The sequence below is a fragment of the Blennius ocellaris genome, assembly GCF_963422515.1.
Source record: "Blennius ocellaris genome assembly, chromosome: 12".
NCBI classification, from domain to species: Eukaryota; Metazoa; Chordata; class Actinopteri; order Blenniiformes; family Blenniidae; genus Blennius; species Blennius ocellaris.
Window position 1 is genome coordinate 7036357 of NC_137661.1, and position 14578 is coordinate 7050934.

The 14578-nt window shown below is 44.1% G+C and overlaps 1 protein-coding gene across 6 annotated transcripts; it reads right to left on the minus strand.

Moving 5' to 3' along the window:
• Nucleotides 1–847: 847 nt before the first annotated feature.
• On the minus strand, nucleotides 848–14578 carry LOC308137817 (GRAM domain-containing protein 2B). Of its 6 annotated transcripts, none has more exons than XM_080506671.1 (13): nucleotides 14418–14578; nucleotides 5844–6020; nucleotides 5210–5273; nucleotides 4991–5063; nucleotides 4800–4903; nucleotides 4596–4694; nucleotides 4426–4497; nucleotides 4126–4194; nucleotides 3932–4028; nucleotides 3655–3744; nucleotides 3376–3475; nucleotides 3174–3281; nucleotides 848–2782 (listed from the first exon to the last, which is right to left on the minus strand). In XM_080506671.1, the coding sequence occupies exons 1-13, from the start codon at nucleotides 14507–14509 to the stop codon at nucleotides 2764–2766; spliced, it is 1164 nt and encodes a 387-aa protein (XP_080362797.1). In that variant the 5' UTR covers nucleotides 14510–14578; the 3' UTR covers nucleotides 848–2763. The 6 variants fall into 6 exon arrangements, with proteins under 6 accessions (XP_080362797.1, XP_080362796.1, XP_080362795.1 ...); XM_080506670.1 differs by having other exon boundaries at nucleotides 3932–4031; XM_080506669.1 differs by having other exon boundaries at nucleotides 5210–5294.

Consider the following 14578-nt stretch of genomic DNA (forward strand, 5'->3'; position numbering starts at 1 on the left):
TTACTTAGCTTTAAAAAGTACTTGGTAATAGTCATTCAAGGCAGAGAATAATGGTTGCATCTGAGAAAAACGGTTGTACTCAATACAAGCCTTCTAATGTCTCGTTTTATTTAAGTCAACTGATCTGATGGCATTATATATATATATATATATATTTAAATAGAAGTCTGGCTTTTCGGAAGCAGTAGGAACAGAACTGAAACTTTGTGGTCAAGTATTATTGGTGCGTTGCTCAGACTGTACAGACTTACAAGTGAAAGTGAGAGTTCACTCAGACGTTTCCCATTTACAGGAGTTCCCACCTTCGTAGCAACGTTCCTGCCTCAAGCTACAACTATTTTTCCCCCCCTCTCCTTTTGGACTTATTAAGAGTTGTGAGAACAAATAATGCATCTCCATAAAGCTTGTTCAGTAACCTCGTCAGAGATGAATACAAGAACGCGTCTCATCTCATCGGTCGACGCCCCAGTAGAGGCCGAGCACTGCAGTCATGTCCCATCACGAATGTGTGACCAAAGTGTAGAGTAACCGTGGAACTCAATGCTGACGTTCCGGACTTTGACATGTTTTCCCAGTGATTTGGTGTGGAACCGTACAAACACACGGCCTCGGTTTTACTTGGAAACATTTTATTTATTTTGAACAATAGCAAAGCCATCTCACAGAGACGACTTTGAATTACACAGAACGCAAATAAATATATATATATAGGACCATGGCAGAATTAAGGACATTAACAATTTATATAAAATTATGTACAACACTTTGAATAGTGCAAAACCCCACAAATACTGCCCTCACCCTTATTCTCAAATGAAGCCCGCCCACCCTCCCCAGAACAGTGACGATGTGCTGCCCCCTGGTGGGAGATTATAAAAACTGACAGTGATGTTATATGGGGGGGGGGGGGGGGGGGAACAAACTTATTAGAAAACGACTCCTGAATGAGGGTGAAGCAAAATGGAGCCACCTTAAACTTCAAGATAAAAGTTCCCAAAATGAGGGTAAATCTTTTATGGATATGTGTGGCTGAATGGAGAAAACACAAAAAGGAAAGAAAAAAAAAAAAAGCAAGATTCTTGAGATTGAAAGAAGGTTGGAACAATTAAAGTCAGATGAACGTGAGAACCCAGCAGACGTGCAGAATGTTGAGACCCGTCGTGAGCGCTCGTCTTTGAAATGACAGAAATGTTGACAACCGAGATCCCGGCGGGCTCCACCTGCCCGCCGCCCCTGAGTCGATAGTTTTCAAAAAGGCCTTAGCACCATCAGATACTGCAGACCACCAGGGTCACTTCGCCTCCAATGACACCTGGCGTCTTGGATTGTGACAGGCACAACACGTTTTTGTTTTTTTTAAAGTGCGCTCGCTCGCCGTCTTTCACTCACGTATTAACGTTCTAAACTATTTTTTTTTTTCTCTTCAAAACATCAATTTCCACTTAAAAACTGCACACAGTTAAATTAGATTTTTGCCATGCATATTAATTTGTTGCATATTGAAATATTTTGTTGGGGACCACTTTGTTTTTTTTTTTTTAACCATTTGAAGAACTGGACATTGCAGCTCGCGTGGTTCTGAACTCTCCTCTTCGAGCGACGAGAGAGAATGTTAGTCAACATTTTCAAAATAAAACAAAACACATACATTAGAAATACATTGTTGGTGCTACTTTTAAATAACCTGAAAAAAAGAGAAGTCTAGAAATGCCACTTGGTCCTGAAGAGGCCCGTATCCTGGTAGGCAGGACATCATCAAGACATTGCAACCAGGGAGATTTTAAATCTCCTCGAGACCAAAGTGATACTGACAATCCGAACACAAACAAAAGGTCTCATCCTCGGAGACGAGATCTTCATGTCCTATTGTACTGAGTGTGCATTGATGCGTTCCTCCAGCGGAGAGCGGAGGGGAAACGACCTCCGAGCCTTGATCATTAAACGGGTTTAAATCACGCCAAAGTCGAGGTAAATAATACTGATTGACGAAAGAGAGAAAGGACACGACCGTCGGGAAAGTTTCAAGCCTCTGCGGGCCGATGTTCAGCCATCGCCACTTCCACCCACAGTTGATTAGAAAACAAAAGGTAAAGAACCACTGGAAGGAGAGTACCCAACGCTTGAAGCCGGGAGACGGAGACTTCAACACACAGCTGATAGACTGAGGGATGATTCGGAGACGGAAGAGAAAAAAAAACAAAACAAAGGATTTCTGTGTACTCATGCAAAAGAAGTGCACAGTGTGCATCTTTGGCTCTGCATAGCACCGCGTCTCTGGTGTGGAGGTGCAACGAGCAGCATCCCAGCAGGCCAATGCCGACTGCTGCAGCCCCGTTCTGGCGGGAGAGGACAGAAAAAGGAGCTTCGCAGGTGTGCAACGCTTTCGTCTCCTTGGCTTGTGTGGCACCTCGGCTGGACTCCAGCCCGTCTGGACCTGGCTTTGGTTTGGACAAACGGACACGCTGCAACCAGGCAGTGTGTGCATACATTTTGGCTTAGATCTGTGTGACTCAAGTCCTTTTTTTTTGTTTTTGTTTACTGCACCGAGAGGAAGTGGATAGCCCTTCAAGTAAACAAGTGGTCTCTGAAATTGCACATGGCGGCCACTCTTCCTCGACGTAACAGCAACGGTCATGTTGGGAGCAAGAGTCTGAAATCACAGACCAGCTGGGTTCTGCAGCGAAGAGGCCCAAAGATTGTTTTTTGTTTTTTTTTCTGTTTTCCATTCATGAGTCAACCAATCTCCCCTTCAGTCAACGAGTGTTACGTGTCTTGATGGTACCTGTGGAAACAAGGAAACAGACTGAGTGCGTTCAGAGAACGACGTGCCCAAGCGCACGGCAGGAATCCATTCTACACCCACTGCAGGAATTTATCGATAAGCTTGCCTGTGGAGGCTTACCGAAGCACTCGCACACAAGAAATTGAATTGCAATATGCTCACACGCCCAGCTGGGACATAGCTTTTAGACTGCATGTTGAAGCCAAACCCGTAAGAGCACATTTGAATTTGCCTGGGCCTGTTGTGAGGATCTGCCTCGTTTCAATACAATCCCGTGGGGGGACGGGATCTTGTACGATCCACTTTTGAATTTGCCTTCAATTGGCCAGTGATGGTGACGCGGCAGAGACGCATAGACGAGGAAACAAGACAAAGGAGGAAATCCTCATACCCGCTCTGCAAAGTGAACTCGGGCAGCGCGCCGAGAGACGCCAGCTGCTCCTCCAGGGCCACGATACGCAGGCCAATGTAGCTTGAAGACAACAGCAGCAGCACGACCCTGCAACACCAAGAACAACCACGTCATTTCAATTCTAGGAAGGTTACGGCTCGAGATAAGAACGACGGGAGAGAAACGAGAATGTGCCACTTACAAAATCAAGTAAATAAAGAGCAAAGTGTTGAGTGTGCTGGCCTCTCTCTGAACCAGCAGGGATTTGGCTTTTTCAGTCACATTCCAAACCCACGATCCACCTGAACACCGAGAGGAAACATGCGCAGCATGAATATCACGAGTGCAGCTGCTCTTCTGGAAATATTTCAGAAATACATTTGTGCAGAAGACTGAAAAGAATCAGATGCAAAAGATAAATAAGCAATAAATGAGGACGACGGCCAGCAGTTTAAGGGGAGTCGTCGTTTCCGGCTCTTACCCGAATCGGACAGGTCGTCTGAAGAGGAGCTGGCGCTCTCCTGCGCCTGCAGCCCCCCGACGGCCGGGCCACTTCTATTAGGCACTGTGTCTACAGAGTGAAGGGGGGGGGAGGGGGAATCAACATCACATTTCTATTGGCAGTTTGTCAAAGAAATGACTGGCAAAAAAAAAAAAAGAAGCTCATCCTGTCCGTCATGCACAAGTTGACCGAGGATGGTTACGCCAGTCACATACGCAGGAAGGACCGCACAAAGACCCGGCGTGGATTTCCTCACCTCGGCGTGTTTGAAGCAGCGGCGGGTCAGGTAAAGACTCGCACTCGGCACCGTCGAACTGGTCCAGGCTTTCATCCAGACTGGACAGGCTCGAGTGCTGCTGACGAAAAAAGGCGGAGGAAACCGTGGTCACAAAGCGCGTTAAAAAAACACTGTGGTTACAGAAGTAATGCAATATGCAAAATGTCCCTTACACCCAGTTTGCCCTTGTCAAAGCTGTTTTCTGCCGAGGAGAAGACGGGGCTACTGTTTGTGCTGCCGTCCTGGAAGAAAGAAGATTCAAGTCGTTTCTCAGTCTCATCCCACAGTACAATAACTGCTAAAACCAAAACTGCATTCAGTGGTCATTTCTGAAAATGTCTTTAGAGTTACGCCTCATGACAATTGACATTTACAATAAAGCCATTTCCACATTGGCGACAAGCCTTGCAACACATTACGGGGAACGTCAGGTGGTTTGACCACAGTTGCCGTGTGCAGATTGTGACACTCACCTCTAACTGAGGACAGAGTGAGCGCAGCAGCTGGTAACACGACTCTCTATTCCGCAGCGACACAAAGAGAAACTAAAGAAGAAAAAGGGGAGAGAAAACATGAATTTCAGGGATTTTCTCTGCCGAGAAGCCAGAGCACCGAGTTCATTGTTGCTGCTTGAGGTGCCGACCTTCTCTCCTTCTGTGGTGCGGATTGACAAGGCGTTTGGTACCAGCAAGGCAGTGTTCTGCTTCTTCACTATGTGGATGCAGGAAATTGGAACCACGACCTGCAATGAAAGGCACATGAAGAAACGAGTGCAATCATGCACAGACACACACACACACAAAAAAAAGAGAAAAACATCGCGGCCCACACCTGAGTGGACGCTTACCTTCGTGTCCTTGAGCAAAACTGAGGAATGGAAGCAGGCGTTGGTGTCGGTGATGTAGAGCCGACCATGATAGGGGACTTCTTTCTGCAGGGCACAGATGTATGCTGGGAAGCAAAAAAAAAACCCACATTGGTTAAATAACCGACCTTGCCTGTCCTCAACGTCACGCGGTCCATCGTCGTTTTACCTACCATGTAGCAAGTCTTCGCTCTCAGGAATGTCTGGAAACAATTTGTGGAATGTCTTGTTGTGCTTTATGAAACTCTAAAAAAAAGAAGGAGATTGTTCTGTGAGACTTGGAGCAGAAACGAACACGGTGCACTTCCACACCGCCACACGAGTCTCTACTTAAGACCAGAGAAACCTTCCATCCTTTGCTCTCTGGAGGCTTACGAGTTGGGCGGACTTACACTTTGCGTGCCGGTGCCATCCGTCCTCTCAAAGCCCTTCCCGTCGACGTCGTACGTCTGCGACCTGCAGAGACAGAGCGCACGTCTGTCGGTATGAACAGATCAGTAGTTTTTAAATGCACCGGTACAGGGCAGACTGAATAGCTGACGATTAAATACATATAGGCGATTAAAAAAAGGGAATCGAAACGTCAAGGGAGTGTGACGTGTGCCCTTCATCTACGCAGGCACCAAGTATCTACCTCGGATAAATGAATCATGTGAGAAAACAGTGGGCCTACGTGGCGTGTGCAGTCATGTGTGTGTCACGACTGAACACCAGCTGAGAGCCCAGTCGGGTCTTGTGATGCACGTTCGGAATAGCTCAAAGTCTCCGCTGCATCACAAGATAAACGCATCAAGCAAGATAAAATGACCAGAGGTTGAGTGTTTTCTTCTGGCTCTTTAGAAGCTCTTACATGTCGACACACTCAAAAGAAGTGGATGAATTAATTTAAAATGAGGCGATCCCTTTGAGGACAACAAAATATTGACTCAAGATCATTTGGTTCAAGCCCTCAGCTTTATGTTTGGTTTTACAGTCTAAATTGATGTAATCACTTATGCAAATCCAGTCATTGTGTCGAAATCTTACCTGACGGCTACTTGTCTGGTGAGGGTTTTGTGCTGTTGTTGGATTTCAAGTTGGGCCGCCTCAAGGCTCACTGCTTTGCGAGCCTCCACCTTCTTGAAGCTGCCACTGCTGAAGCTGCTCCGGCTTTTCTTCACTTTGGCTGGCAGCGTGCCACCACCGCTCTCCACTGGATAGGTACTGGACGTGAAGAGAGAGAGAGAGAGAGAAAGTCCAGATTTAGAAACAAGTTTGTTTTTTTTCTTTTCAAACCACTTTCTGTGTGTATGCTGTGACACGTACACAAGTTGATGCAATAACAACGCGTCACAACAGGAGTCCTTACAATTGCAACACTTGCAGGAACATACATTTGACAAAGTACTTTATTACTCAACAAGTACTACTCTTGTTGAGTAATAAAAGATACTCAACAAGACACTGGACAATACAAGTTAAACACCCACATGGGGAAATGGAATAAAAAGCGCAATGAACCTCAAAATGCTGATAAAATAAAAATGTCACCTGTGAATCTAGCAGCAGATTTAGAGAACAACCTGGCAGACACTGAGCCTTATCTTTAATGTCCTGGAACCAGCTAGCCTTTTTCATGTGTTAAAACATTGTTTTTTTATTGCTGCGTCAGCAGGTTATGCAGCCACATTGCTGATCTGCTTTAAAACCAGACCTAAACAGGTTCATGCTCTTACAGCCGACAACCCTCTGAAACACGGTTGCAATAAAAACAAAAAGGAGAAAGTCATAACTCATCCTCGACCGGCAACAGAAGGAAAGCTCACATAAAGACAACAGAGTTCATCAATGGAATCATAAATGGAAATCTGTAAATTGTGTTAATATTTAGGCTTTAAGACAAGCGACGGAAAAAAAAACTGCACTTTCAAGATCAAACCAACCTGACAGATAAAGTTCAAACAATAACTTACCTGGTAATTTTAAATCTCCTTGACGATCGAAAACTCATATACCTACTGACAGTAGGCATTTCCTATTCTTACTGATGCAAAAAAAAAAAAGAGCAACTTTCTATAAGCTGGTCTCTACAGTCACATGGAATCAAAACAAAGCAGCTTAAAAAAAACCCAAAACAAATAGTGACACTTCTTCAATCTAATTTTCAATATCCAAACCAAAAGGTCTTGGTAAAGAGAAAGCTCCTCACAACATCCTGCTTGAATTTAAAAAAAAAAAAATCCGTTGCTGCGTTGCCCTATGAATGTGCTATTAAAGAGGAAGCCACTTTGTGTGGAGCATGGTGTGACTCTCCGTAGTGAGTGACGTCAAGCTGAACCACTCCTCCACAGCCAAACAAGCATAAAGGAGCCCAGCATACACACATGCGCACACACACACACACACACACACACACAGGCAGACAGAATCCCACTCTCCTTTTCTCTGCCTCTCTCCTCCGTGCATGCACACAACACGTTAAAGATAATGAAGCCCCACCCACAAAATCTTCCACAGCCAGTGTCTCAATCTCTTCTGGTTCATATTCCTTCCATGAAGGTCAAATAAGGACCAAAACAAAACAACAAAAAAACTGTTAGAAGTACAGTATGCCTCTATGATTGAGAAATTTAAATTCTTATAGCGTGCTCAGACTAGTCCATCTGGCGTGATCAAGGAGTGGTGCACACGTCTCCACAGGCAGTGATCTATGCAACAAGACCAAGAAGCACAACCAACAAAAACACCAGGCGACGACTTCAATAGCAACCAGCAGAAAAAAAAAAAGCAACAAAAAAAACACTGCATGTATATAGATTTTATACTAGTATTTTATCCACAGATATATTTGGGGCAAAGGTGAAAGAGAACAAACACAAAGTGTTGCGCTAGCTGGACCTCGAACCTGTAATTAGCGCCGTGCAGTGATGAAAGGCTTCAACTCTTCAAGACACTTCAGATTAGAATGTATGAATGCTTTCAAAGTGAAAGTGTGGCTTTCTCTTTAGATACCATCCGAAGATGTTCGCAAACACTGGAGCAGGTAAACTCCTGAAGCCGACTATGTGTGCTTTAGTATGGAAAACTTTAATTAGGCAGGAGTGGCAGAACAAAACAAAAGACCAATTTCCTCTGATGTTATGAAGCGTGTGACTTCCTCAATAGCTTCCCGTCTTCGCCCAGGTCCGACGGTAACCATAACAGAAACATTTACAGAGCTTCGTTAAACTCAGGTGGGGACAAGCACTCCTTTTCGAATACGAGACCCTGAAATCTCAACTTCTTAACTGTAAAACTCCTTTGTTGATTTGCTGCATTACTCTTGGTAAACAGACAGTACCCGTCACAGATGGGGAAACTTTAAAAAAAAAAAAAAGAAGAAATTTTTAAAAAAAAAAGAGTCCCTTCCCAGTTTACCAATACTGCTCAAGAGGAAACTCGATGTACGGGGGAGCTTGTAAAAGTGTTGAAGGCCATCGCAGTCAAGGGCAGACATCCATGTGTCAATAAACAGTGTAATAAAACCACTGTACCGGCAGATAGTAAAGGGAAAAAGATGATAACGAAATGACCCGTGTCCCACATAAATAGGTTTGCAAGAGACCACTAAGCTTGAACATAAGAGGCGACGGCAATGGGTGTGTATGGGTCGCAGTGAGAATGACCTCTGACCTACTTTCTTCCAGAAGCATTGAGTGATGCTATCGAGTATGAAAAAAATTCACCTGAACCTACTTTTTACTTACACATATCAATAAAAAAACAAAACAAAAACACATTTCATTACTGTGCTTCAAAAGCCTGTGACGGACATCCATTACGCCATGAGGGAAAGCCATCTGGAAAAAGACTGTTTCACAAGGATTTAACATGACATTCAAGCTTCTTGAATAAAAACGTTTTCAGTTGCGTTAAACTGGAGCTAATCCTCGCCGACATTAAGCGAGAGGCATGGCACACGCACAGTATTAGTTAAAGAAGCGAAAGACAGTGGAAAGAAGCAGTGAAGGACATTTTCAAAATGTGATTAAAGCATGCTGCTTTTCTTCACTGAATGTGAGCAGTAACAGTTTTTCTCATCCTTCTATTAAAGCACTAGTTTAAGATATATATATATATATATATATATATATACACACACACACACACACAAGCATTACCTTGTAAGATTCACACAGCTAAAAGATCCACCCACAGCTCCTCGCAGGGCCAACAAGGCATTCCCTTTCTCCATGAGCGACAAAAATGCTTCCCTTCTGGTCTTTGAAAACTTCGAGCGGCTTGATCGGCACAGTCCAACGAGAGGATATGCGGCATATCTCGCACTTCGACCCATCAACAGCCAACTCAAATGGGAGTAAAGGTCTTTTTTTTTTTTTTTACTGTGATTTTTATTAAGCGCACACAAGAGCAAGATAGCGTGAAGCCAGATAAAAGTGGAGCCACAGACGCACAAATCAGAGTGGAGTGATGGTTGAGTGAAAAGAGCAAAGTTGGAAAAATGAAAACAGATTTGTTTTCCCTCTCCCATGCCCTCCTGAGCCTAGTCTTTTCCAATGTTTCCACAGTTCACTGTGGAAGGCAGTTTGTGTAAACGTGGGTGTCGAGACAACCACTGCCAGGTTATTCTCAGCTTATAATGCCCAACAATGCACATCATCCCACTTTCAATCAAAACAATGGAACGAGGCCAACACGCATAGCAAGAGCTCGATCGTAGCCTTTGTGGGGATTTAAATGTATGTCATCAACCACAAGAATACCTGTGCTGTTGAAAAGCTTAACGCCACAAAAGCACAGTCAGTGTGTTTATTTAATGTTGGGTAAATGCAGGGGACTCTGGTTTTATTCGCACGCCAGCAAAGAGCTGCTGTTGATCAATAAGTTATATTTACACCTATGACTTCAACAACCGGGACACGCTGAAACAGATAAGTCCAACTGTGACTCGCGACATCGACCCTAATTTAGCCTCCACAGCTCCCATCCAACCGTCACCTGATGCCTTTTCCCTGTAAACCTATTGGCACAGAAGGGGAGGCTGCACACAAAAGGAATGGCGACATTATGTAAGGTTGAGGCAAAGCCTAAAGGTTTGATTGATACGACAGCTGCGTGGCCTTTAAGGCTCCCAGCGTCTGACAAAGTGACTCCTAATTCTGAAAAGACTACTGGAGAGAGATGGGATCAATGTTTTATCATTTAACATGGCAGTGGGCCAGACGGTCATCCTTGAACCACACTTATTTAAGTACTTAACAGGCAGTACAACAGACCTCACACGCCATTAAAGCAACGTGCGACACCCCAACAGAAGATCTCCCAGAAGTCCAATTAGCCATACCTCATTACATGTCCCCTCATTTAGGATACGTTTAAGCAGAAGAATGGTCTTTTATTACAGTATTCAATTACAGGAAACATTGAATACAGTGTACATTTGCACCATAATGACACAAAAAAAAAAAAGCACACTTCTCCCAATTACACTTGCGATATTAACCACAGAGTACCTGTGATCTTTGACTAGGAGCTTTTCGATAAACACGGCTATCTAGACGGTTATTCAAGATGATATTCACTGATAGGGGTTGGACAATTTGAGAGATTCACGGCCACTTCAGGTAACTTCAACTTTGCTCTGGAGGGAAGCGCTCAAGCCTGAATTAGTCTCCCAAACACAAACGACACAGTCGGCTAAATTTCATAGTGTCCCATTTAATAGTCAACGTCCCCTAATAATAAAATGTCTCTATAAACGTCAATTCACTAAAATGTCGCCATGGCTGACGTGGGGAAACAAATTTCTCCAGAACGGGGGCATTCCAGTGACAAAAACAACTCCTTTGGGTCGCGAGATACGTTTTCCTTTTCAGTCTTAAGATGAGGCTTCTGGTCCGTGGGGTCCCACTGCAAACATCAGGAATGTGTCAGAAGGCCTGTGGCACGAGCAAGTTCAAGGCAGAATTGCGTCTCAACAGAACGCTTTCCCACGGCCAACACTGCTGCAGTAAAAACACAAACGCAAGAGATCCTCGAGGCATTTGCAGCCGTCACCCCGAGGTCAATTACGCTAATGCAGCCTGTGCGAGAGCGCCATCTTCTGGACAACCACACATACTTCGTTATCCAGTCTGAAGGATATCGCCCTGTATTCTTCATGTGCTTTTGACAACCAAAAGTATTGATTTGTCATCAAATATTTCAAAATCCCAACTATAGCATGACTGCATGCATATGTTGGTGACATTTTAAAAAGGCCAGGGAATTGAGCCAGTGATTCACGGCGAAAAATGACACGTAATCCGTGGCGCCCCGCCAGACCCCAGTCGGCACTAAAACTGCACGTGTGCCAAGTGGAACAGAGAGTGCGTCTGTCCACATGTGTGAGTGTGCTGGAGTGGGAAGTCATGCGGCTTCGTACTCGCAGCATCGCTCTCTCCACTTCCTTCGTGCAAACTGGGCACAGACACAGAGAGGGCCTTTCTTTGAGGCGATGGAGGACCCTCAGCGGCCGGGCATGTGGAGTCCAGAGGAACGGCGTCTTGGTCAAGGCTGGATAAACCTACCTGAATTACAGGAAGAAAATTTAAAAAAAATTAAATAGGCCATGCGACTGCATCGAGCAGACTTGATCTACAATCAATGTTTCATTGATCTCCGCTGGCGAAAACAGCACACTGTTGACAAGAGCCTTCCTGCATGATTATTTTATGGACAGAGACTAATATAAACAATTAGAAACTCCCCAACAAAAACAAGTCTCTGTTTTGAGATTAAAAAAAAAAAAAAATGGTTTCGAAACAGCCTGGTTCCTCTAAAGATTCCTTTTGTGAAAGAGAACAATCAATGGACACTGATGTCACATCGCCAACATTTGGTCAAATATCTCTCTCAGCTTCTGATATCATTTGGAAATCACTGCACCAAATGCCTTCAGGTGGATTCTTTGAAGATCAAAGTTAAGATTTTAGGGCTTTTTAAAAGTTTTTATGAATATTATTGTCACTGAGCTGAGACTTACAGATGACATTCATGACAGAAGATTGAAATTTAAATGCAAAAATCAAGTACAATTAAAAAAAAACAACAACTTTAGAATGGTGCTTATTCTCGCCCAGCTTACCAAGACATTATCGTCAAAGCTTGCTTATGTCTTTCTAGAAGAGACTTATCTTTATAAGGGAAAAAAAAAAAAAAGATGAGCTGTAATCTTTTATGACTGTAGACAGGACATGCAGTTGACAAAAGCTATAAGACTATATGTTCCCATGACGATTAAAGCCAGGCAGACCACTGAAAAGCCACAATCTGTGCTTAGAGTTAAGCCTGCCTCATCGGTATAAAATTTGAATAATCTATTGGAAGTAACTACATGAGACGCACCAGGCCACTGTGAATACTTTCCCTTTTCACTGTGACAAGAGGAGTGAAGAGGCCATTAGCACTCGACTGACAGAGACGACACATACCTTTAACTGTTACCCGCTGGCGAGTTCACAACCCCTCATTAGGCGACACGCAGTCTTTCAACTTGGTTTCCTCCCTACTGTGTCTGCATCGCATCTCGTAATTTAGACCTCTGCAGATTTTGCTGGCCACAGGAGCAAGGAGGCTCCGTTCTTGGAGCAGCTCCATGGAGCCAACAGGACGGCAGCAGAGGTGCCCCACCCAGCCTATTCTAAGCTCCTTTAGCTCGACAAGCTCTGTACTTATACCGTCGTGGTCTTCACAGTTGAAAGGTAAATTATTAGTTCACGAGCGTTTGCCTTGTTAAATTATGAGCAAAATATCATACGGGGTTTCAAGTAAAGTAGACCAAGAAGACTCGGCTTGTTTTGTTTCTCTTAAAGGTTTTAGTTAAAGGGCCATGACCATCGTTCTGAAAATATACATTTATAAATGAAAGTATTAAGGTGGAGAGGGTCGCATACCCTGGATGCCGTGTTTACATATGCGTTTTGATCACTGAAGCCTTGCATTGTCACAACAAGTATCCATGTGTGTGTTGTGGAAACTGATAATCAACCCCATGCCATACTACTGACACACCATAACTATACTGATAACCAGCAGCCCCCCCCCCCCCCCCCCCCCGATTGGCAGCACTCTTGTTCTTCAGCTAAAGACTATCTATGGTGAAAGGCAAAGCTCAGAGGACGACGAGTACCAAGAGGGAGATACTATGAGCATTTATATAACACCACAGACCGACCACCTGTGGTCAACTCATGGAAGCTATAAATAGTCTTTTCCAAGAAAACATAGAGGTACTCATCTCATGTTGGATTGGTGTACACGTTACCTCGGGGGTCCAGGGGGAAATACAACCCATGTTTGCAGTACTTAAACGCGTGCGATTGTTTAATCTGCAGCTCTACGAAAAGCAACTATACCTGAAAGTCAACTTGACTGCATCGCCTCAATCATAAACACAAATGGCTGCCAATCTGATCCACTGAGGTCAGCCAATGAAGTCATGATTTCTGAGCAAGAGGCAGAAGCGGGATTAAGAACAATCCAGATCTGGACCAAGCGTCCCTGTCCCACTTGCAATACCGTTTATTTACACCAAGTGGAACAGGTTATCTAACTAATACTAAAGTGACAAACAACACACGTAACAATAAGTCAGTGTATCTTCACGTCAAGAGGTGGCGACGGACCAAAATATTTCCTCTTCCGGCCATTTTCAAATCATTGGAGGAGTGACATGCATCATCAGAAACAAACTTGAAACAAGTTAAAGTCGAAAAGCACATAAACCATTTCCCTTTAAAGAAAGGCCTTAAAACAAAGGCACATTTCCTCTGGTGACATGTATGGTATATATACACACCAATTACATTTAAAAGGCAAAACAGGTTATGGCTTTGTATTTGGCTGGGGGAAGTGGAAACCATTTAATATTGTTCTGTTAAAGACAAATTAAGCAAACTGGGTGAAAACAAGTGTCTGTCATGCCCATTACTAAGAAAAGAGCAAACTGAGTTACTGAAAATATCTAAGATATAATCTTTTTTTTGTTTTTTGCCAAGTGAAGACACCTGCCTACTACAAGACACTATTCCCAAGGTTTTACAAGTAAAACACGTGAAAAACCTGGGTAATGATGTCTTGTAGTCGACAAGTGCTTCTCTGAACACAATAAATGGGATGAAGAGTTGAAGCCAGCAGCTCATTAAAGGGCTGACGAAACACCCAGATCCAAGTTAATACATAGCGGAGAGTCTGTGTGTGTTTTTTTTTGTTTGTTGCAGGCTAATGCAATAATACAACATCCCAGCCTTTTTACATTATACCACACGGCTTTAATAAAGGAGTAGAGTAAGAACGGTGTCATTTAAATGCCAACACATCTCCAGTCAGCCAGAAGGCTAGCATGCTAGCATTGTGTGTCCACAAACCGAGAGCCCAGCCCGGCGTACTTCTCAACCATCCTTTACCAAACGCGTGCAGTTTTCATGAATGTTATAGGGTGACACGACCAAATGCTGCCCAGTAGACTGCCGGCAGAGTTAAAGTAATCAAAATGAGCGACGTTAGCATCCAGCACCGGGCTGTGGAGGATGATGCTCGCCGGCAGATAGCGGCTCGGCTAGCCGGGCTCACCCCGCTTACCTCTCTCTCATGAAGTGCTTGATTCTGACGATGGCCTTCTCGTCGATCTTCCGGAGGAAGGTTTTCAACCTCTCTCGTTTGTTCTCCAGCATTCTCCCCTCTGCCAGTGGCGGTCGATTCGTGTGGAAACGACGCTCCACGCCAAACTCCAGCGTTGCTGC

Bases quoted from the DNA above. Each gene is read 5' to 3' on its own strand.
- LOC308137817 (XM_080506668.1), bottom strand. From the start codon at position 14,509: ATGCTGGAGAACAAACGAGAGAGGTTGAAAACCTTCCTCCGGAAGATC. The intron at 4,695-4,799 runs GTAAGCGTCCAC...CTTTCATTGCAG, and splicing joins TTTTGCTCAAGGACACGAAG to GTCGTGGTTCCAATTTCCTG. The intron at 3,282-3,375 runs GTAAGTGGCACA...TTGGTGTTGCAG, and splicing joins CTCTTTATTTACTTGATTTT to GGTCGTGCTGCTGCTGTTGT.